Below are 22,911 nucleotides of genomic sequence, written 5' to 3' on the forward strand. Positions count from 1 at the left end.
ATCTGGGCTCCATGGCTTCATGAAATGGTTTTGTGTTTGGAATTTTTGTAAAGAAAGTGCATAATTTTTATCAGACTCTGAAAAGGGATAGCTGACCGTCCCCCCCCCCAAACCCCCGCAATGCCCAGATTGAAATTACAGATCTAGGACATCTGTTACTGACCTTGGGAAAAACACTTCAGCCTTGAGAAAAATCTTTTATAAAGATTTAAAATCGGTCCACCCTCTTTGTGAGCCCTGCAGTTGACTCTTGTTTGAAAATAGTTTCTTAAAAGAGAAACTGATGCTTTATCATTTTAGATGAGTATTAGTGAAATAAGTATATGCACTCTGGGAAAAGATACAAGTTTACTTTGACACTTCTACTCTCAATGAATCTGTGAAGTATGTAGTTCATTTCTGGCTAAAGCATAGAGATAGGTGGTTTTTAAGAACAGAAGTGGCATTTAGTTCCTGGATGTCCATTCATAAATGATGAAGGGAATTGTTGGTAATGGTTGATGGTTATAATCACTGGTTCTTCCTTCAATCAGCAAGTCATTTGTATCTCAGTAAACATATTTAAAGTTTGCTCTGTCCTCATCTCTGTTCAGATTAGTTGATAGCTATGAATTCGTTGTCAACTGTACTCAAAGTGTGGTACTGAAACAGAGAGACAAAGTGGTGAAGCCTTGAACTTGTAATCCAGTTGAGAAGCAAAAACACGTATACCAGAAATATGAATGGTAACCTGTGGAGGTGTATGTTAGCCACCGAATAATATGAAAATAAAAATGCTCGAATAATTCAGCTTCAGTTAAGTTCTCTGGGCTTTAGGGAGAAGATGAGCTTAGGATAGAGAAGACGTTAGCTGTATCTGGAAGAACACAAGAGCACATCGGCTTAACCCAATTTTTAGTTAATGCAGCCTGTCAGTGTGGGTTTTCTGGGTCAAGTCTTGGATTGGTGTGTAATTAAGTGTGGGTGGGGTTGTGGTAAGGGAGCATCTGATTCTTGATACACTCTAGCATTTTAATTTCCAAATACCCGCTTTTAGATACATTCATGACAGCTGTCTGGTACCTCTCAGGAAAATACTAAAATGGCCCTAGAAATTATTACACTGCAGTTCTCACCATTTAGTGACTTTATGTCGGTGGCCACAAGCATGGTTGTTCAAGAAGAGCTCTGAGAGATGAGCCTACAGACAGGAAGGGATTGTCCTGTCTCCTCCATCAAAGCTACATACTTTCCACTCAAAAGCAATGTGTACCAGTAAAGGCGATCCTTCATGAATAATCTCTACTGTCTGTTCCCCAAACTAACATGTAGAGTGAAAAGGGTACATTTGTGCTCAAGCCCTTTTCCTTATGGAAAAAATAGAAGTGTTATTTTAGACTCATTTGAATTCTCAGTTACAATTTGAGAAAATGCCAAATGAATGGCTTCCATTATGACTCAGAAATTTCAGTCCTACTTCTTTTTGACAAGTAAGCTAGATGTTCTTTAAAAATCAAATCAAATGTTTAACTGAAAGTCTGGTACAATAACATAATTAAATAGTTGGCCACACTGTTCATAGTTGTGTTTTCAGAAAGCACTTGGCATTATAAATAAAAATATGAGATAGCATGCCAGAAGAGCTACAGTATGTGAACAAAGCAACTTTTAAAATCCATTTTATTTATAAAAGTCAGTTTTCTAACAAATTTAGAAATATATTTGCTATGTGCCAACAACTAATACCCACTCTAGACAGAACAATATCACAGAGGAGACTGTAGGAGGTGATTTCTTTAAAAGCTTCTCTGTCTCTGTTTTTCATTGGTTTTTTAAAATATATAAAAGTGGCTCTAATGATAAAGAACCTGCTTGCCAATGCAGGAGACATAGGAGACTCGTGTTCAGTCCCTGGTTGGGAGGATCCCCTGGAGGAGGACATGGTAGCCCACTCCAGTATTCTTGCCTGGAGAATCCCTTGGACAGAGGAGCCTGATGGGCCCCAGTCCATGGGGTCATGGAGAGTTGGACACGACTGAAGCGACTTAGCATGCACATAGCTTTAACATTTCTAAAGTCAAAAACATAAAAAAAGTTTTCCTTTTTATTTTTCATTACAGTTTGCCTTAGCTTGTAGTAAAATTACCCATATATTAAATGCTAAATGTACTTTAAGAATTAGATTAATGCTTTGAGGATGCTCTTATTTTCTGGAACACTGAGATTTTTGTCACTTGCTGTGTCTTAGTTATCACTAATCTGGTCAAGTTGTAAAACGGAGCTCATGCTTTACTGGCATTTATGGCCATTATAAGTTTGAGTTAATGACCGAAGATTGCAGTTGCCCCCTCCCCTGTTCACTGACTCCCCAGTGGTACCTGCACAACTATTGCCCGCTGTGGAAATTTTGAGCAGCTTGGGCAGTGTACCAGAATTCTGAAGGTGTTTGGTGACGATTCCTGTTGTTTAACCCTTACTGTTTGCATGGCATTTACTGTTAGTCATGGACTTCTACCATTAGTGGTCCAGGACTGCTAACTAAACCACCAGTAATTCCTGATAATTCACATGGTCCAAGTTGATAGAGTGAAATCAGTTTTTGTTGTTCAGTTGCTAAGTTGTATCTGACTCTTTGTGACCCCATAAACTGCAGCACACCAGGCTCCCCTGTCCCACTATCTCCCAGAGTTTGCTTAAAATCATGTCCATTGAGTTGGTGATGCTAGCTAACCATCTCATCCTCTGCCACCCCCTTCTTCTTTTGCCTTCAGTCTTTCCTAGGATCAGAGTCTTTTCCAATGAGTTGGCTCTTCTTAAAGGAAAGTCTAAACTCTTGTTTACCGCAGTCAAATTTTACATTGTTTTCAGCAAATTTTTGATTGGTTAATTAAATTCACTGGTTCTTAATCCTAGCTGCACATTAGAATCACTTGCAAAACTTGTAAAAATTTTACTTATTTATTCATTTATTTTTGGCTATGCTGGGTCTTTGTTGCTGAGTGGGCTTTTCTCTAGCTGTGGCAAGTAAGGGCCGCTCCCCAGCTGCAGCGCACAGGCTTCTGGTTGTGGTAGCCTCTCTTGCTGTGGAGAGTGGACTCTAGGGCTCGTGGGCTTCAGTAGTTACAGACCACCCCTATCCCCCACCCTGTCTCACCCCTGCCCCGGAGCACAGCCCTGGTAGTTGTGACACACAGACTTAGGTGCTCCGCTGCAAACGGGACTCCCCCAGACCAGGAATCAAACCTGCGTCTACTGCATTGGCAGGCGATTCCTCACCACTGAGGGAAGTCTCACTTGGAGAGCTTTAAAAACCACTAATACTGGATCCATCTGCAGATAGTTCATTGTATCTTACACCCAACTCAGGCATTCTAAGGGCACCCAGGTTGAGACCATTGACTTTTGTTGGCCACTTTAATTCTGACTTTTTTGGCTGCACTTTTCATGTGTTTTGCTTGAACACAGCAGTCATTTGTCAGTCTTAATGCTGGTGTGTATGTCATCTTATCTATGCCCACTAAACACAATGGGTCTTTATCAAGATCAGGCAGTGGTTTCTGGGTCACCCAAGAGCAGCCAGAGTTTCAACAACTCTGAAACCATTTTCTGATGATAAAGGTGACAGATTTCCTCTGACCCAGCTAATGAGAGCTAGTTTAACATTTATTGTTGCTCTTTGCCTTGCTCGTTAGACTTAGCAGAATCCCTGTGACTTTCTGTTGAATTACACAGGCACTTACTGAAGTCTTTCAGTTGTCCAGCACTGTTCAGAGCACTGCAGAGGACACAGATAATGTAGCATGGAGGGACTTCAGGGAGCTTACATTCTCACAGAAGGGATGTATAAGACCAAGGAAACAGAGGGCAGGATGTATTCTGGTCTGGACAGTAAGCCCTGCAGAACAGTAAGGGGTAAAGATCTTTGTATAATGGTATTATAGGAAAAAGGCTACAGGAAATAGAAATGACACCAACCCTTGAGAAGAATGAGTGGAATTCTGCTGGTAAAGGAAGCTGAAATTCCAGGCCTGTTAAGAAAGCCTAGTAAGGAAGGACAGCGAGGTGGGAGTTACTCAGTCACCAGACCACTCTGAGTAAGTAGAGGGTAGGAGTTGTTGAGCAGTTCAGCTACCCCAGGCAAGAAGAAGCTGTCCTGGTTCACCGTGAAGGATCCTCAGGCACCTGCTTGAGAAGGTGGACCTTGACTGGAGGAGCTGTTAAAAGCCCTAGTTTACAAAGCCAAGTTCTGGAGAAGAGGAGTGGTTGCCGCCAGTGGGAAGATTATCCAGGAAAGGGCAGCAGGCGGGAAGTGTGCATTTACTGGGTTGTCAGAAATGTTCTGTGGCTAAATTAAGGAGGTGCTCACACACACATGTATATTTGCCAAAATTCATCAAACTCTACACTGAAATTCTGTTCATTTTATTTTATATAAATTATACGTCAACTTAAAAAATATTTTTAAAGCTGTGTTTAGAAGGAAAGAGAACTATGGATTAAAAGACTTAAAAACCATAGTAATCAATGGAAATACAGGACTGAGGTTCTGATTCAAACACTATTAAAAAACATTAAGAGATCACTGCAGAAATTTGAATGCTGACCAGGTATATAATACTTTCAAATTATCTTTTTTTAGATTTGATGGTTTTAGCTTTATGCTTATTTTTTTAAGAATGTGTTAGGAATATATACTGAAATATTTATGAATGAAAGTGATAGGATCTTCACCTTTTGCTTCAGAAGAATCATTGTGAATGGCTGGAAGCAGTATAGATGAAACCAGATAGCTGATCGTTATTGAAGCTAGTGATGGAAACAGAGGGATTTATTATACCGTTCTCTACTTTTGTGACTGTTTAAGGTTTCACAACAATAAAACTGTTAATGTATTTGCATTTTAAAAATCATTGCTGGTTCTTGAATGGGGAAGTGCCTAGTGAAGATGTTTCTCTAGGGAGTGTTTTGGCACTTGAGGATTAACTGTTGAGACTCTATGGAGGTTACTGTAGTAATTTCGAAGTAATGATGAATGAAGTTGGAAAAGGAGGAATGAAGATAAATGCCCTGCTTTGTTTACTTAAAGCAAAGGCACTGGTTGCTGCTGCTGTTTGGTTGACAAGTCATGTCTGACTCTTGGTGACCACATGGACTGCAGCACACCAGGCTTCCCTGTCCTTCACTGTCTCCCTGGGTTTGCTCAAACTCATGTCCATTGAGTCGGTGGTGTTATCTCACCATCTCATTCTCTATCACCCTCTTCTCCTTTTGCTTAAATCTTTCCCAGCATCAGGGTCTTTTCCAATGACTCGGCTCTTTGCTTTGGCTAGCCAAAGTATTGGAGCTTCAGCTTCAGCATCATTTCTTCCAATGAATATTCAGGGCTGATTTCCTTTAAGATTGATTAGTTGCTGTCCAAGAGACTCTCAAGAGTCTTCTCCAGCGCCACAGTTCAAAAGTATCAGTTCTTCAGCCCTCAGCCTTCTTTATAGCCCTACTCTTATATCTGTACATGACTACTGGAAAAATCATAGCTTTGACTGGACAGACCTTTGTCAGTGACGTGATGTCTCTGCTTTTTAATATGCTATCTAGGTTTGTCAGAGCTTTCTTTCCAAGGAGCAAGCGTCTTTTAATTTCATGGCTACAGTCACCATCCACAGTGATTTTGGAGCCTGAAAAGGCACTGGAGACATTTCTTATTCTCTGTCAGGGGTCACGTCAGGTCGTGGGGCAGTTGAACATTATTTGAAGGGCTGCATTCAGTACTCTCTGTCCATGCTGAGTTGGGAGGTGGATTTGTGCAGAAAGCACCAGAGAGGTCCCAGTGCCTACGGAACTAAAGGAGGAAGAACTGTGCTGCTGTTGAACAGAATTAAGAAGCGTCAGCCACATTGAAAATTCTGTGTGCGTGTGTGCGCTTAGTCACCTCAGTCATGTCGGACCCTTTGTGACCCTGTGGACTGTAACCCACGAGGCTCTTCTATCCATGGGATTCTCTAGGCAAGAATACTGGCGTAGGGAGCCATTTCCTCCACCAGGGGATCTTCCCAACCCAGGGATCAAACCTGTGTTTCTTATGTCTCCTGCATTGGCAGGCTGGTTCTCTACCACTACCACCAGCTGGGAAGCCCACAAATTCTGTGCTATACATATATATATATATATATATATATATATATATATATATATATATCACATAATACAGTTTTTCTGCTTCATCAGTGAACAGATATTAAGTACCTAACATAAGTAAAAGCAACCTAGAAGATGCAGTGAGAGAAGCAAAGCTGATTAGATCAGTTTTGTAGGCCTTTAAAATATTTACAGACAAGAAGGGAGTCTAAGGAACCAGCTAGTACCTTGTATTATAGATCTTATAGGAGAGTCTTAAAGACGGGCCTTGAGAGTTCAGAGAAAGGAGAGTTAGTGTCCAGTGGGGAGATGAGGGAAGGCTTGGAAGAGGAAGTAATGGGAGGGTTGTCCGTGTGAGGGAGGATAGGGAAGGAGCAGCAACAGGCAGAAGAGAGTAAACTGAGGCAGGTGTGCTTGTAAGAGGAGACCCCACTTTCTACACTGGGAGGAGTTCCATTTGCTGGGATGCACCCCAAAAAGACCACAGGTATAGTGGGAAATAACCTTGGAGAGGTAAGCTAGTGCCAAGTGGCAGATGTTAGAATATCTGGCTAAGTATTGATAGCATGAACTATATTTTCTGAGTGGTAGAGAGAGTTTTAGATTTTTCACGTTGTGTTTGAGCTGGAATAAGGGTGGGATTTGAGCTGAGTGGGAATTCTCCTCTGTAGCAGTATGGGAGAGGGGTAAATGTGAAGGAGGAGGGACAGTCGGGATGCTGCACTGGTGGTCCAGGGTAAGGTAAGGTGGCAGCGCCAGAACAGACAGAAGAGAGGCACTGCGGAGCTAGAAGGACCGGCCCGGATGTGGTCAAAGGGAAGAGGTCAGAGTCAAGAAGGCCTTGGGGGTTTGATTTTTAGATGGCTTGGATAGTAGTGCTAATTATGCAGAAAGAAAACACCAGAAAAGTGCTTGAGAAAATGATGAATTGCAAGAATTTTTTAAAAAACTGTTTAGCATATTTTATCTGGTCCTAGCATCACACATTTGTCCATCCTTCTCCTTCCTCACAGGCAGTAATTTGGAATACACCTGTAAGTGTGGAGGCCTTCAGTCAGGAGGGCCATTAAACTCACAGACATCCCTGCAGGAGGTGGGGACCACGGAAGGGAAGCCCATCGGCAGCCAGGATGCCTTCCCCACCCAGGAGAGCATGCTGTCTCCAGTGAACCTGACGGACGACCAGATAGCCGCTGGCCTCTATGGTAACTCTCCTCACTCACAACCCTTCTCAGCATCAGCATAGGACCAGAGTTGTCAGCATTCTAGTCTAATGCCCATGTTTCTTATAAATTGACCAGGAAAAATGATTACACAGTTGTTAGCAAGTAGGCCTAGAATATCTCTTAAGATTATCAAAGAAAGTCCCCTTAAGAAATGAGGTTCCCTTAAGAAAACTCATCTGATGTTGCAAATTACAAAGTGTTTTAAACAGCATTTCACTGTTTCACAGTCTGGCAGGTATAAATTTTTCTAGGTTTATCTCAACTGAAAAAAAAAAAAAACCATAATAATCCCTATCTTAGTGCCTAGATGGTTTTTGAGGATCAAGTGAGATATGACATCACTTTATAAACAGTAAAGCCTGATATAGATGCTAGTTGTCACTGCTTTTGTTATGTCTGGAAGGACTAATGGATTTTTTTTTTACATTTAAAGAATGTTATTAATGGAACTTTGAATTATTTTCTTTGCACGCACACAATTTTCCAATGGATTTTGGACAAGTTTCTCATATATACATGCCACGATCTCTAGTTACATAAATAAAAAGTGAATGTACATGAAGAATACCTATTCACTTACTTATATGGGTATGAATTATATTTAATTTTGATCACCATGATTCACTTCTCCACAGTATGTACAAATAATGAAAGTACGCTGAAGTCCATCATGAAGAAGAAAGATGCCAACAAAGATTCAAATGGAGCAAAAAAGAATCTTCAGTTTGTTGGCATTAATGGAGGGTAAGGAAAGATGGAGGTACTAGTGTTGATACATGGTCTGTTTCCTTTGCCTCCTGTCTACCCAAGTCCTATTTAAAGGTGCTAGTCTAGGATGCTGCCGCATAGGGTGACAGAAGATTCGCTCCTCATAAAGGTGCATTTGGGCCTCTCTTCTCTCTTCTTGCTCTCTGTAAGGATATTTCGCTCTTGAAAGGATATCTGATGAAGCTGAGTAATTTACATCCTCTCGCCTTTGATATGAAACAAAAGGTCTTCAAGGAAAGCAGCAGGCAGCAGGTTGCCTGCATTGTTGGACAGCTTGTAACTTACTTGTGGCAGGACTGAGCAGCAAAGACCGAGAGCATTGCTCCATGAGCCAGGGATAGTCATCCACTCCTTCAGAATGGGTTGCTGTGCTTGGTTGGCTCTCCAGGCTTACGAACAAAATAGTAGGGCCTCTCACCTGAAGAGTAACCTCGCCGTGCCATCAGTTCTTCATTTTCTAAATGGAATGTGTTCTAGTTTTATTCCTTCTCTTGTAAGTGGCCCAGGTAAATAAATAGTCAAGCCTGTTTGGCCTCTTGCAGTTGAATCAAAGCAGTTAATCCTGTTAATCCATACATGGGCTCAACAGGAAACAGTAATGCAGAGTTAGTTGAGATAATATTTATAGTAAAGCGTGCCACAAAGGTTTAACTTAGTGGTGTCTGCTTTCCAAGTCATTAACGTTTTATTGGGTAATGTGTCCCACAGTTTGGAGAGTGTGTACCAGAGGAACTGTTGGTCACTTACATAATCTGTTCACCTTGGACAGTAGGAGAATTAAAGGTACAAAATAGGAAGAATGAAAAGGGGAAAGAAAAGGAACAGGAAAGATGAACAACTGCAGAACTGATTTCCATAAAATAAGTTTCCTTTGATTTACACTAAGCTAGAGGTGCTATATATATATATATATATATATACATATTATTTTCTACAAGTGGTTATCTTATACTGCTCAACAACCTTGGTTATCCCTTTTAAGTGATAACCCATTCAAAACCACCAGATTTCTAAGTAGGCTTTACTCCAAACTTCTAAGTGCAGAGTCTGAAAACCACTGGTGAAATTTCTGGAGTCATTTAGCAGCTTTCCCTTCATAAACATTTCTGTCACTGGGTCTTCACGGGCACACCTCGCATCTCCTGAACTCCCAATTGCCACCTAGGTATGAAACCACTTCCAGTGATGATTCCAGCTCAGATGAAAGCTCTTCTTCCGAGTCAGATGACGAGTGTGATGTCCCTGAGTATCCTCCCGAGGAAGAGGAGGAGGAGGAAGAGGAGGATGAAGACACTCGGGGAATGTCAGAAGGCCACCACGCAGTTAATGTGGAAGGTTTCACGTCCACCAGGGTGGAAGATGAAATCCAGGTTCCAGAATGCGAACCTGAGAAGGTGGAAATCAGAGAGAGGTGTGGTACATCCTCCCCCTCCCTTCACCCTTCCCACGTGTGGTGTACTTTGGCAGTAGAATTGTCTGGTTGTGCAGATTGTGCAGTTGAATCTTAATAGATCAATCTTTCCAGTCTCCAAAAAAGGGCTAAACTTTACCTGGTGTCCTTAGCGGTGTGTACTTCTTGTCCTGATGCTGGTAGATACAAGTGCAGAAGTAAAAATCTGCTAGATCTCATGGTAGCAAAGAGAAGGGCTTGGTATCTGTTCACCTTTGTTTCTTTAACTGTTTAATATCTAACTTTGTATGTGGAGGCACCATCCATGTAACTTTTAAGCGCCACTAAAGCTTCCATTGTTTTAACAACCCCATTTATATTTAAAGGCATATTAGAATTTTTTGTAACCAACATATTTCACATTTTAAAGTTTCAGATTTTACCATTACCCATTTATCCTTATACAGGTGTCCTTACTGATATGGGTCCGTACTGATTATATGAGAGGAACAGTTTTTGGCCTCAACCAAAGGTCACATTTACTGTAGAGATGATGTGATCAGTCACATGCCCATAGTTTGTTGCTCATTGAGTGATTGAGATCACCACAAGAATGGCTTTGGGACTGTCATAAACAGCAGCTGAAATATCAAACACTCCGGTTGGCTAAAACATGTACTAAAAGTGTAGCCAATTCTAAAGACTTAGCAAACATGGAATTGATGCTTATAGAACAGGAGAGAGCAGAACAGGTGGAAATTTCAGTATGTTTTTTCACCATGTGAAGTATAACTAGAACATTTCAGAAAACTAATTTGGCAAATGAATATTTAACTGCATTAACACAAGGTAAGTGTCTTTGTACTTCAAGTATTTTCAAATGGCTCAGTATTTTGATATCTGTTGTTTGTTTTAAAAGTTTATTGAGGTATACTTTATATACCATATGTCATCTGACTTTTAAGTTCATGTTTTCATGTGGGTTAAATAAACCCTTCCTGAGTCACCAAATGTAATTTCAGATGTGTGGTTTACTGGTCAGCATACTGGGTGTGTGGTAATTCAGATGTCCTCAACCCCTCAAGAATAAAACTATGTTTAAGAACTTAGAACCAAAGAAGTGGAAAATCTCCATAAGGCCACACAAGCCAAGTGGTGAAACTGAAAGCTACCCTCATGAAATAAGGCCGGAGCTCTGGCTGGAGGCCTTGGCTCTGCGTGTAGCATCTGACCTCGGGCATCTGGGCTCTCCCAGGCAGGCACCTACCACCACCACAACCTGCTGAGGTTGACCTGGGGCTCCTGGTCTTGTAAAGGGTTATGGAGTTTGAGGTAAAGATGCCTTTCCTTCTGTAGTCAGTCTTGAGCTCTCTTTCTTCTATTTTTTCCCCTTTCTAGATATGAATTAAGTGAAAAGATGTTGTCTGCATGCAACTTACTGAAAAATAACATAAATGACCCCAAAGCTTTGACCAGCAAGGATATGGTGAGTCTGACCTACAGACCCTGTCTCTAGGCTGCCCCTGGGCTGTTGTTGCCTGCACTCTTTCCCCACCAGACTGTTCCTAGTGCGTGGGCAGAGTGACCATCCTGCTGCCCTGCGCGCCGGGCGACCCTGTGAATGTCTCCCTCAGGCCGGACTGCAGATCTCGTTTCTCCAGCCTGAACTTTTCTTGGGGGCTGAGCATCTGTGAGGCAAATACTTGCATATGGAAAGGAGGGCTAATTGCGGCCATTCATCGTCTTTCGGCATGTTCGGCTGCTTACAGAACCTAGTGATCCAGGGAGCAGAGTCCTGGAATTTTCTAAGTTAGCCTGTGTTTTTAAGAGAAACCTATCTGAGCCGAGGTCAGCATTCCTTCCAATTATGAAACTGCGTATTATGCTCTGATGTGGAATGCAGGCAGTCACTATTTTTAAACCTAAAAATAACTGCACTTGTTGGCCGCTCACTGCTTGAGAGATTTAGAAGCCTGCGGCAAAGAGGTAGACAGTTTTGCCTTACGGAGCATGAATAGCATAACATCAGTTCAGTTCAGTCACTCAGTCGTGTCTGACTCTTTGCAACCCCATGAATCACAGCACACCAGGCCTCCCTGTCCACCACCAACTTCCGGAGTTCACTCAGACTCACGTCCATCGAGTCAATGATGCCATCCAGCCATCTCATCCTCTGTCGTCCCCTTCTCCTCCTGCCCCCAATCCCTCCTAGCATCAGAGTCTTTTCCAGTGAGTCAACTCTTCACATGAGGTGGCCAAAGTACTGGAGCTTCAGCTTTAGCATCATTCCTTCCAAAGAAATCCTAGGGCTGATCTCCTTCAGAATGGACTGGTTGGATCTCCTTGCAGTCCAAGGGACTCTCAAGAGTCTTCTCCAACACCACACTTCAAAAGCATCAATTCTTCGGCGCTCAGCTTTCTTCACAGTCCAACTCTCACATCCATACATGACCACAGGGAAACCCATAGCCTTGACTAGATGGACCTTTGTTGGCAAAGTAATGTGTCTGCTTTGAATATGCTGTTTAGGTTGGTCATAACTTTTCTTCCAAGGAATAAGCGTCTTAATTTCATGGCTGCAATCACCATCTGCAGTGATTTTGGAGCCCCAGAAATCAAGTCTGACACTGTTTCCATTGTTTCCTCATCTATTTCCCATGAAGTGATGGAACCAGATTCCATGATCTTCGTTTTCTGAATGTTGAGCTTTAAGCCAACTTTTTCACCCTGCACTTTCACTTTCATCTAGAGGCTCTTTAGTTCCTTTTCACTGTCTGCCATAAGGGTGGTGTCATCTGCATATCTGCGGTTATTGATACCTCTCCCGGCAATCTTGATTCCAGCTTCTGCTTCTTCCAGCCCAGCGTTGCTCATGATGTACTCTTCAGAGAAGTTAAATAAGCAGGGTGACAATATACAGCCTTGACATACTCCTTTTCCTATTTGGAATCAGTCTGTTGTTCCATGTCCTGTTCTAACTGTTGCTTCCTGACCTGCATACAGGTTTCTCAAGAGGCAGGTCAGGTGGTCTGGTATTCCCATCTCTCTCAGAATTTTCCACAGTTTATTGTGATCCCCACAGTCAAAGGCTTTGGCATAGTCAATAAAGCAGAAATAGATGTTTTTCTGGAACTCTGTTGCTTTTTCCATGATCCAGCAGATGTTGGCAATTTGATCTCTGGTTCCTCTGCCTTTTCTAAAACCAGCTTGAACATCAGGGAGTTCATGGTTCACGTATTGCTGAAGCCTGGCTTGGAGAATTTTGAGCATTACTTTACTAGCGTGTGAGATGCTCACAAACTACTGCATTCTTTGGCATTGCCTTTCTTTGGGATTGGAATGAAAGCTGACCTTTTCCAGTCCTATGGCCACTGCTGGGTTGCAGCTTCTTTCATAGGTTGGGCTTCCCTGGTGGCTCAGAGGGTAAAGCGTCTGCCTACAATGTGGGAGACCTGGGTTCAATCCCTGGGTTGAGAAGATCCCCTGGAGAAGGAAATGGCAACCCACTCCAGCACTCTTGCCTGGAAAATCCCATGGACTGAGAAGCCTGGTAGGCTATAGTGCATGGGGTTGCAAAGAGTCGGACATGACTGAGCAACTTCACTTCTTCACTTCACTTCATAGGTTAGACCAGGCTTCTGGTAGACACTTGAATTCAGTGCATTGAGAAGATATAGCATTTCATGTTATTCTAGATAGTAATGTTCATTGGAATCTTTGCATATTAGTAGAAGATTTAATGTGAAGTTTTATGCTAAATAATCAAAGTCTGCAGCTGATGAGAAAGTTGATTCAAAGGTCTCACAAAGTTGTAGAGTTATGAAACCAAAATGTTAAGATGGATGTTAATGCTGGAAAGGCAAATAGTTTTCCTCATATAACAAACACAATCTGAAGAAAAATTCGTGATGGCAAGCACAGGAGAAGGACGTACGTGTGCCCACCAGGACATTCTATCCTGGTCTATCCTGCTTTAACTGAGGCCCTAAAGATTATAAGTAGCTGCTGGTTAGTGCTCAGAATGGATGATACCTGTCTTCAGTTCTCATCCCGTAGGTTTTTTTATCCCAGCCCAGCTAAATCATATTACCTTGTTATATGGCGTCATTTTTTTAAATTATGCTGTATTTTCACATCTGTTTATATCGCTTTAGAAACTTAAATTTATCAGAGCCAGCTGAATCTTGACCTTCAAATATTGTACTGAGAAAGGAGCATAGTAGTGATGTTTACAGAAGAAAATACTAAATGGAGTCCCTGGCCTAGGGGGACATCTATGTACATGTTGAACTCTTATCAGGGTAGACTAAGTGCCTGTGTGTGCCTTGGTCACAAATAATAAGACCAGGAAAGGTCACTGCAGTGTTAATATTTCCCACTAGGTTTAACCTGAACTTAAAACTGGTGCTTTCAGACCCCAGATTTTATAGCTGTTATATACTGTTACTTTTACCTTTCCCATTGTTATTGCTGTTTAGTCGCTAAGTCTTGTTGGACTCTTGTGCCCCCATGGACTATAGCCCCCCAGGCTCCTCTGTTCATGGAATTTCCCAGGAGTGGGTTGCCATTTCCTTCTCCAGGGAATCTTCCTGACCCAGGGATTGAAGCTGTGTCTCCTACATTGGCAAGTGGATTCTTTACCTCTGAGCCACCAGGGACTCTACCCATAATGCTAGGTTATGTGAACCTCGGGGAGGACTTAACATTTCTGGGACCCCAGTTGTCAAGCATATTCTTAGCACACACTCCAGGATTGGTCCATTTTTTGTTTATTGAATATTCATTCAGTAAATACATGTTTAAAGTACTGTGCTATGAAAAGTCCCAAATGTGAATGATCGCAACACCAGGGCCATGTAACCATATCAGGACACTGAATATGTAGCTATAACAGAGTTTGACACCCAGATGACATAATTTCCCTTCCCTCTGTGTGAGGTATCCAGAGAATTGAAATCTGAATATGTGAGTGAACAGAAGAAAAGAAAAATTAGATGAATTCTTTCCTGGTCAGGAACATTTTCATTCAAGTGACCAAACTATGAAATGCCAGTTTCATGTGTCCACAGCCTAAGGGAAGGCAAGTGGGGCTGATGACCAGATGCAGACGATCCTGATGGGAAAAAGTAATTTGTTTCAGCAAAAAGTAATTTGCTTTTTATTCTCTTTCTGTGGTTGAACATTTTTATTTGGGATGTAGTAAGAATCAGGTTGCCTGCATGGTTATGGTCTCCAGCCTAGTGCTGTGGAGATGGATGTTGAAGGAGTTGAAGTTGGACAGGACAGGAAGGAGGCAACCTAATTGTGTCAAATGATTTCTCCTGTCCTGGTTACTATGAGAATCATTTTCAAGGCCAACCTCCCTACATAATATTAATAGTTCAGTAATAAATGGACCCTGGCCTAAGTGACTTAACATGTATTACCTCATTTGTCATCACAAACATGGTGAAGGAAAGGCATTTTTATTACCCCCATTTTGCAGATGAGGAAACTGAGGTACAGAGTAAGTATCTTCCCCAGCTTTGAACAGCTCATTGCTAGCAGAGTCAGAATTTTAGGATCCTGGTATAATTCTTGCACAATGGTATAGAAGTTAGAACATGTGCATGTGTGCAAATCAGAAGGTATACTTCAGTTTGGAATTTGAGGCTTCTCTGAGGGCTCTGGGTTTGATTAGTTGTTCTTTGAGACCAGATTCTATCTGCATGTACTTTGACTATAAAAGGCTTGATTTCCTGGGCTTTCAGCTAGGTCCCAGAAAGGTCTATAAATAGAACTACTAATGGCCAACCGCTTGGTGTCTTGGCAGAGGTTCTGTCTGAACACCCTCCAGCACGAGTGGTTCCGTGTATCCAGCCAGAAGTCAGCCATCCCGGCCATGGTGGGGGACTACATAGCCGCCTTTGAGGCCATCTCCCCGGAAGTCCTGCGTCACGTCATCAACATGGCAGACGGCAACGGCAACACCGCCCTGCATTACAGCGTGTCGCACTCCAACTTCGAGATTGTGAAGATGCTCTTGGACGCGGGTACGCTAGCAGTCCCTTTCTCTCCTCCAGCAGACTCAGGTTGTAACTCAGCTCGAAGGAGCTAGCCGACCCACTCCTCAGTTTTGTGACCCTTCTAAAAGCTTTTCCATTGCTTTTCCCCATGAGACGGTAAGAATCTCATTCTTGAGTCATTCATGGGAGGCTTGAAGCAGATTCCAGATCTGTTTTGGAAGGTGCCATTGAGGATATTCGTGCTGCAGTTCAGCAAGATGTACCCTTGGTAACACACATGACTCACATTCCCAGCCTGAGCTGACTCAGGTAGGCTTGTTGGGTTCATTCTCAAGAGGCAGAACGCTGCTCCTGGGGCCAGAGCCACAGCTTTCGTGTCTGTGGCGTGCTCTCTCTGTGCTTGGGCCAGGACCCCTCTCCAGCCACTTTGCAGAGCTATGCAGTTAGTCACAGTGGGGACCGGGCACAGCTGCTGCAACAGATTGTGGTAGAATCATCACTGTTTCTACCAAAACGCACCCCTGTTCCTGGGGAATCAGCTTTGAAATAAGAAAGGGTTATTTTTTTATCTGAACCATAGTAATAAGAACAGTGAAAATGTTTGTTAGTAATTAGAACTCACCATTCGAGAATATAGCCAATGGATGTATTAAACATGGAGTGAGGGGGTATTACATAGAAGGGTCCCCTTGAGAAATAGGGAGCTTTCAACTTTTTGTTCAGATGGAACAGCCCTATTATCGATACCTTGAGTCTACAAGTCATTTTATTTCTTTTTGAAATACATATTTTTACTTCTAATTTGATGGATACAGAATCCATGGTACCTCAGTCTGATGAGCGAGAACGCAGTGCGAACATCTGATTTAGAATATGCAATACAATTGTCCAGTTTTCCCATTCTGCTTCTTGACCCACCTGTCCCAGTTTTTTTCTGCTTTGTCTTGGAAACATTAGATTAATGCAGAGAAGAGACCAAACAAATCTATCTTTTTTTCTAAGTTTGATTGTTCCCAGTTTAGGGGCCATGTTAGGATAAAACTGTTTCCAGTTTAAAGGAAGGAATTCCAAGCCTCCTTCCCTTCAGACTTTCCAGACTATAAACAGAGCTGATGATACTCTCAGCACAGGTTACTGTTTAAACCGAGAAGTGGATAATATCCGGGGAAGCTAAGAACAGGATTTCAGGAGTGCTTCTGAAAATAACAGTTTAATCTGCCCTTGGAAATTTTGCATGGGCAGAATATTTTGGTAAACTAAACTATTTTAGTTCCATTGTTGGATGGCTTTGGTTAATCATTTTCTGGGTTTACTTCACTTTTTATAATGCTCACCTTTATAGACTGAGATTGTGGCTCCATTTACAAGAATGTTTGTAAATCTAGGATACTAGCAACATCAGCAAAGAGCCGAATGCCAGAGATAGTAAGGGGCCTCAAAGTGCATGTCTGTTCACCCACTTCTCCATCAGACAGCTTTTTTCTTTTCTTTTTCCTTTTCTCTGTTAAAAAATGCACACTATTAAAAATACCATTATGCCCCTAGTAGGCAGTTGTTTAGAACTTAAGAACATTTTCACCATACAGTCTCTTCTCAGTCTCAATGACAGAAACACCCTAAGCACTTTAATTGTATCTGGTCTCACATACAAAGTTTCTTGCCTGCACTCTCCATTCCTTTCATTTTATTAGAAAGTGCTGAAGGAACTTAAGGATGCCTGGAGGATAATTTAGGCCCTGTGTGTGTGTATGCTTAGTCATGTCTGACTTCTTTGTAACCCTGTGAACTGTAGCCTGCCAGGGTCCTCTGTCCATGGACGTTTCCAGGCAAGAATACTGGAGTGGTTTGCCATTTCTTCCTCCAGGGATCTTCCTGACCCAGAGATCAAACTCTAGCTCCTGCGTCTCCTGCATTGACAGATGGATTCTTTACCACTGAGCCACCTGGGAAGCCTAATTTAGGCCCTGAAGACTCCTTAAGAATTACAGGACTAGAAAAGCTCTGATTTATTGAGTCTAGGAGTCCCTGACAGTTTGTAAGGGATTTAACTAAATTTGCTGTCAGACTACAGTTCTTAGAGCTGGGTGTCATATGATTGGATTCTAATTCGAAGGGTCCCACATGACAGCATCAAGCTCAGGGTCTCAGAGTGAGCAGTGGTTTGTGACTGGGGAACACCATATTCAGTGTTCCTGCATAAGCCTCTACAAATCCTTCTTTCCCTTGTAGCTCTGATCACCTTCTTCACTCCAAAATGGTGATTTTCTAGACAGAGATTAATGTCTAGATCCCACATTATATTGTATTCGTCAAAGCAACCATTACTTGGAACAGCCTTCCAGACTTCCAGGCTGTTGTAGTTCAACCGCTATTTGCAAACAAGAGGGGCTGTGAAAGCTTGCTGTTATTTCTCATGAACTAGAAAAAAACTTTTTCTTTGGTTTGGTATGAAACATCTCTCACATTTCCTTCTGACTCACTCTGGGACTTTGACTGCTGGAGGCCATTTCACTGGGCTCTCCCATACTCCACACCTTCAGTTTAGGAGGACAACTGATGCTGTTAGAAGACTGGCTCTTGCCTCAAGAGACTCATGTTTTTGCAGACGTGTGTAATGTGGATCACCAGAATAAGGCAGGGTACACCCCCATCATGCTGGCAGCCCTCGCTGCCGTGGAAGCAGAGAAGGACATGCAAGTTGTGGAAGAGCTCTTCGCCTGTGGGGATGTGAACGCCAAAGCCAGCCAGGTGAGTGTACTTACTTGCAGATTCTGTGCTAGCTGGCATAGCTGTGACCTGCGCAAGTGCCCCCGCCATGCTCCTAACCACTGAGCACACTCTGTGTGGCTGCCCAGTGGTCCTTGATGACCAAATATACCCATGAAACGCCAGCTTAACCACACAATGGAAACTTCTCCCTTCTCTGCCTTGCATTGCGTTTGTTTGAAGCCATGTGCACGTGAATCGTGGGTCAGCCTGCCTGTGAGTGACTGGGAGTCCCCACCATCTACCCAGTGGCCACTGCTCCCTGACTGTCTCCAGATCACAGTGTCTTCCTACCTGCACAGGGCCCCTCACCCAGATGTGATCACAGTTGACCTGTGACCATCTTCTGAACTTTCCAGCTCCTTGCTATCATGAGACGGATCCTCCAACCCAAAGGGAAAACTGACTCATGACTTAGGGTCTTACTTATGACCTCATGGCTCATAAGAAGTGAGTTTCTCCATGACTGCCACCACCCGCCCTAAGTAATTCCCTGTTGATGCTTTCCCATTATCATTCTCCCTGCTTCCCTTCCCCCAGCACAGCCCCACTGTGGGTCACACCCTGCCAGCCCACCACGTGCTTCTCAAGTCCGCTTTCGTTTCTCCTCACAGGCAGGGCAGACGGCCCTCATGCTGGCGGTCAGTCATGGGCGGATTGACATGGTGAAGGGCCTGCTGGCCTGCGGGGCTGATGTCAACATTCAGGACGACGAGGGCTCCACCGCCCTGATGTGCGCCAGTGAGCACGGGCATGTGGAGATCGTCAAGCTGCTGCTGGCCCAGCCAGGCTGCAACGGCCACCTGGAGGACAATGTAAGCTGTCTCCGCTGGTGGGGCCTCCAGGCCAGCGACACACAGGGACTTGGGGGAGAGGCAGTGCTGCTTGACCAGGGGAGAGAGCAAATCCTCCTTTATCCTCCTCAGGGATTTGTGTTATCATTCAGGCCACTTCCCTTCACAGCCCAGCTTGGCAGCATCTTCTGTGTACAAACTAATATTCCCATTAACTGAAGCCAAGGGCAGAAAAAGAAACAGGCCTCACTCTAAAATTTATAAAAGGAAGAAGATGATGGTCATGTACAAGAACCAGTGTACTGAAGGGAGATAAACAGATTCACGATACAGAAACGAATTCGGTGTGGGTGACTACCAGGTGCCCTGAGAGAAGAGGACCAGCCCCGCCCCCTGCCCCTGGTCCATCCGAGTGAATAATTGGTGACCTTTCATCAGCTAGGGGATCCGGACTATCTTGGCTTGTTTTCAGCACATTTTCCCACTCCTTCTCAGGCTGTTCCCATCATTGTCACTCTCATCTCCTTCCTCTCCCAGTTCCCAAACTTTCCCATTCCCAGATAACCCCTTGACTGGAAAACTGGAAAAAATTCTGAGGAAAGCTGCTGATCTGGGTGTCTCCAGGCCAAAGAGGAGGAGAACCAGTAGGTCATGGCACAGGAACTAACATGGGTGGTGACAAGATTCAGAGGGCCAAAGGTCCCAGAGGACTGGCTGGGTTGGTTCTGTTTTTGAAAGTTTATCTCTCTGGAGCACAGGTTGAAACCAGGGCTTCCATTGGGTCCAAACACTGAAAGATTAGAGGGAAAACATTCTCCTTTGCGCTACACTTGAGATCCTGGTAGGCCCACACCAGCAGGAAGAGCCAGTCAGTACAGGCATTCACTGGCAGGAAGGACTGCCTGGCGTCTGCAGTTGCAGTGACCTCCCCAGGAGCACGTGAGCTGCGGTTGCACCAGATCCCCTTCACTCTGCTGCAGAGGAGGGCCAGCTTCCAGCTTCTCTTTCCTTAAGAGCAGTCTGCATTTCATGTGCCTTGATTCTGTTTGCTTTTACTTCTACTCTCCGCGGAGAACAGTTTGTAGATCTCGTAGTAAGAGGCCATCGAGCCGCAGTGACTTCCAGAAATCCTGGTCCCCTGTTTACTGCTTATCCTTTAAGGAGCAGGAGGGTATCCAGCTGGCCTCTGGAAGAAAAGTAACTCCCAGAATTCAGAGTGGGAGGGAGGACCCTAAGGCTCAAACCATACACAGATTGTTCCCTGCTGCTGGTGACCAAAAGGGAATCCTTATCCCAGGACTAGAAAGAAAATAAGTTGTGCCATATTTTGTCTTTTTATTATTGTTAATTACTTTTGGTTAAAGTATAGTTGATGTCCAGTATACTGTTTTTGTCTTGATACATCTTTATATCCATCTAAATTCCTGCATTTTAGTAGAATCCTAACAAAATTTTCTTTACCGTATTTAGTGTTGCCCCTCGTATATCCATAAGATATATTCCTGCAAGGCAACAGGATTCAGTGCTTAAATGTTGGTGTGACTTGGAGCATTCTAGAAGGGTGGTTAGGGCTGTAGGACCCACTCCTTCCCTAAGAGGAAAGTTAAGAGATTCTTGGCAAATTGCAAGGCATCAGAACAGACACCATGCTGCTTGATGGCTCATTTGTAATTATAAAAAGAAAAAAAAGTTACGTTTCTATCCCTGCCTTTGCCTACTGCCCCCTGCCGGTGGGCTAGGTGGGTGAATTAGAGCCCTTCCTGGGCAGCCTGTTTTTGTTGAGACTCCCCTGTATGCAGACATACACACTGACCACCGTGAGGTGATAACACTGGCAACAGGCTGATCCTTGTTTGAGGCCAGGGTAGGAGTTGTGCCTCTGTTATCCTGACATCCTTCAGGCTTGGCACCTAAGAGGTCCAGAAGGTTTCCTAAAGAACTGAACAAACTGTTAGACTGGGGAGCCTTACCAGTTGAGAGGGACTGGTGCTGTTAGCTTTTGGCTACCTGGAAGTTTGAGAAGCCCGACTTGGTTTATTTTCATCTCATCTCCAGGATGGCAGCACTGCACTCTCGATAGCCCTGGAAGCCGGACACAAGGACATTGCCGTCCTGCTGTATGCCCACGTCAACTTCGCCAAAGCCCAGTCTCCGGTCAGTGTTGTGCACTTGGCGTTCGTACACAGGCTGCAAGCCACCAGACTAGTTGGCCCCCTTCCTCGGGGAACTGACAGGACATGCAGGTTTCATGACGATTCTGAAAACCAAAGTTTGAGTCGGGAGTGTAAGAATTCATCATTTTTGCCCCACCCAGAGGGCCAGGAGTGCTAATGGTTAGCACTGCTGAGGCTGGATGCCTGCTTGTCCTCACACCCTCACAGGAAGCGTTTATTCTGGATAGAGTTATCCAAATGGCGCGTCTTGAGCCCATGAATACACATCGCCTTCCTGGCATCTTTCTTAAAGTTGACAGTGAGCAGCAGCCCGTGGTCTCAGGGTTCCCTCTCAGCAGGAAGCTGACTTCCCAGGACAGCTGGAGGTGGCTCTGCCAAGCCTGCTGGCCTGAAAGCGGCTCCCCCTGGAGGACCGTGTATGGGGTTCCAGCCCTCCTCACTCTGGCTCATGCGTGGTGCTCACAGAGTTCCTGTGTCACAGAGGACGCATCTACCTGAGATCACTGACTAACCCCCGGTTTTTTTTTCCCCTTTCCTGGTCTCTAGGGCACCCCAAGACTTGGAAGGAAGACATCTCCTGGTCCCACCCACCGAGGGTCATTTGACTGACTGTGTGCAAATAGCCGTCCATTTACATGCCACCACTAAGCTGCTAATTGTTCCTGTTGGGCTGACAGATACTGAATGTACATTGTGCCTGAGCTCACCAGCAAACAGAACACAGAAAACCGGGGGCTGAAGGCTGGAGCTGCCAGTGGGAGCTGAGCCAGCAAGAGATTTCTGGCTGGGCACACATGCCCCCCTTCTGGCCGTCTCCCTCTGTGTAGGGCACACTTGCTGTTGAGTCTCTGCTCTGTTATGTACAGTTGTAGGAAATTGTAACCTGACCTGAGTGGGCAATTTCTGTTAACGTCTGTTCCTGCTCTCCACACCCCCACCACTGCTGAAAAGTATCAAGTTCTCACTGGCATGGTGTTTTTAAAACTTTTCCACAAGTATTTGTATTTACTAAATGTGGACCCATTGGAAAGCTCTTTGAAAGCTCCGTTCCAGGATGGTTTTGTTGATTTTCCTTTTGTCTTTATTATTTTAAAATAAGGAAGTTGAGATGACTTTGATCATGAATGAATCGGGCCTGGGCTGGTAGGTTTCTGGTTTAAAAAATAAAAGGTGGAATTCTCAAAAACTATAAAACTTATCAAAAGGAAGTCTGTTCAGTTGGTTTTATCTAGGTGGCTGTATTATATGACATTTTATACAAAGGGTATCTATATAAACTTGACACAGTATTTTGAACTTTTATATTCCATAGTAACTGAAGACATGAAGAACGACATGTAATGTTGCCGTATTTTTATTAATAATTGCACAGTTCTGTGTCTAATGATGAAAGTTGAATTGTGTTAGAGAAATTGGCTATCCATTGGCCTCTAGAGAAACAGTGTAGTTCTTCACGTATTTATGGATTCCTTTATCCCATGTCACATTTACTTTGGTCTTACATGTATTTAAATGTTTGAAGTGCCTTAGACTCTTGCCATATTTTCAAAATAAAATTTCATTAAGCTCTTTTACTTGTCTCTTCTTCATTTCTGACAGCTGTCTGCCCTGATCCTTTTGACTTATAGCAGTGGCAGTGAAAGCTGATGGGCAGAGGGTGAGTGCCCCGTCCAC

General features: G+C 43.6%; 1 protein-coding gene across 25 annotated transcripts in view; it reads left to right on the forward strand.

The window, feature by feature from the left end:
- Window positions 1-22,807, forward strand: part of KANK1 (KN motif and ankyrin repeat domains 1) — a 216,009-nt gene extending 193,202 nt beyond the window's left edge. For 12 of the 25 annotated variants that reach the window (XM_060410924.1, XM_060410915.1, XM_060410922.1 and 9 more), the window contains 8 exons: window positions 7,128-7,319; window positions 7,976-8,084; window positions 9,274-9,519; window positions 10,897-10,984; window positions 15,311-15,530; window positions 18,109-18,251; window positions 18,884-19,084; window positions 21,119-22,807. In XM_060410924.1, the coding sequence (XP_060266907.1) occupies window positions 7,128-7,319; window positions 7,976-8,084; window positions 9,274-9,519; window positions 10,897-10,984; window positions 15,311-15,530; window positions 18,109-18,251; window positions 18,884-19,084; window positions 21,119-21,394 (1,475 nt within the window). In that variant the 3' untranslated portion in view covers window positions 21,395-22,807. The remainder of the gene's footprint in view (window positions 1-7,127; window positions 7,320-7,975; window positions 8,085-9,273; window positions 9,520-10,896; window positions 10,985-15,310; window positions 15,531-18,108; window positions 18,252-18,883; window positions 19,085-21,118) is intronic. The other 13 variants (XM_012123804.5, XM_060410931.1, XM_012123793.5 and 10 more) reach the window with 3 other exon arrangements.
- Window positions 22,808-22,911: the final 104 nt, after the last annotated feature.

The sequence above is a fragment of the Ovis aries genome, chromosome 2, assembly GCF_016772045.2.
Source record: "Ovis aries strain OAR_USU_Benz2616 breed Rambouillet chromosome 2, ARS-UI_Ramb_v3.0, whole genome shotgun sequence".
NCBI lineage: Eukaryota > Metazoa > Chordata > Mammalia > Artiodactyla > Bovidae > Ovis > Ovis aries.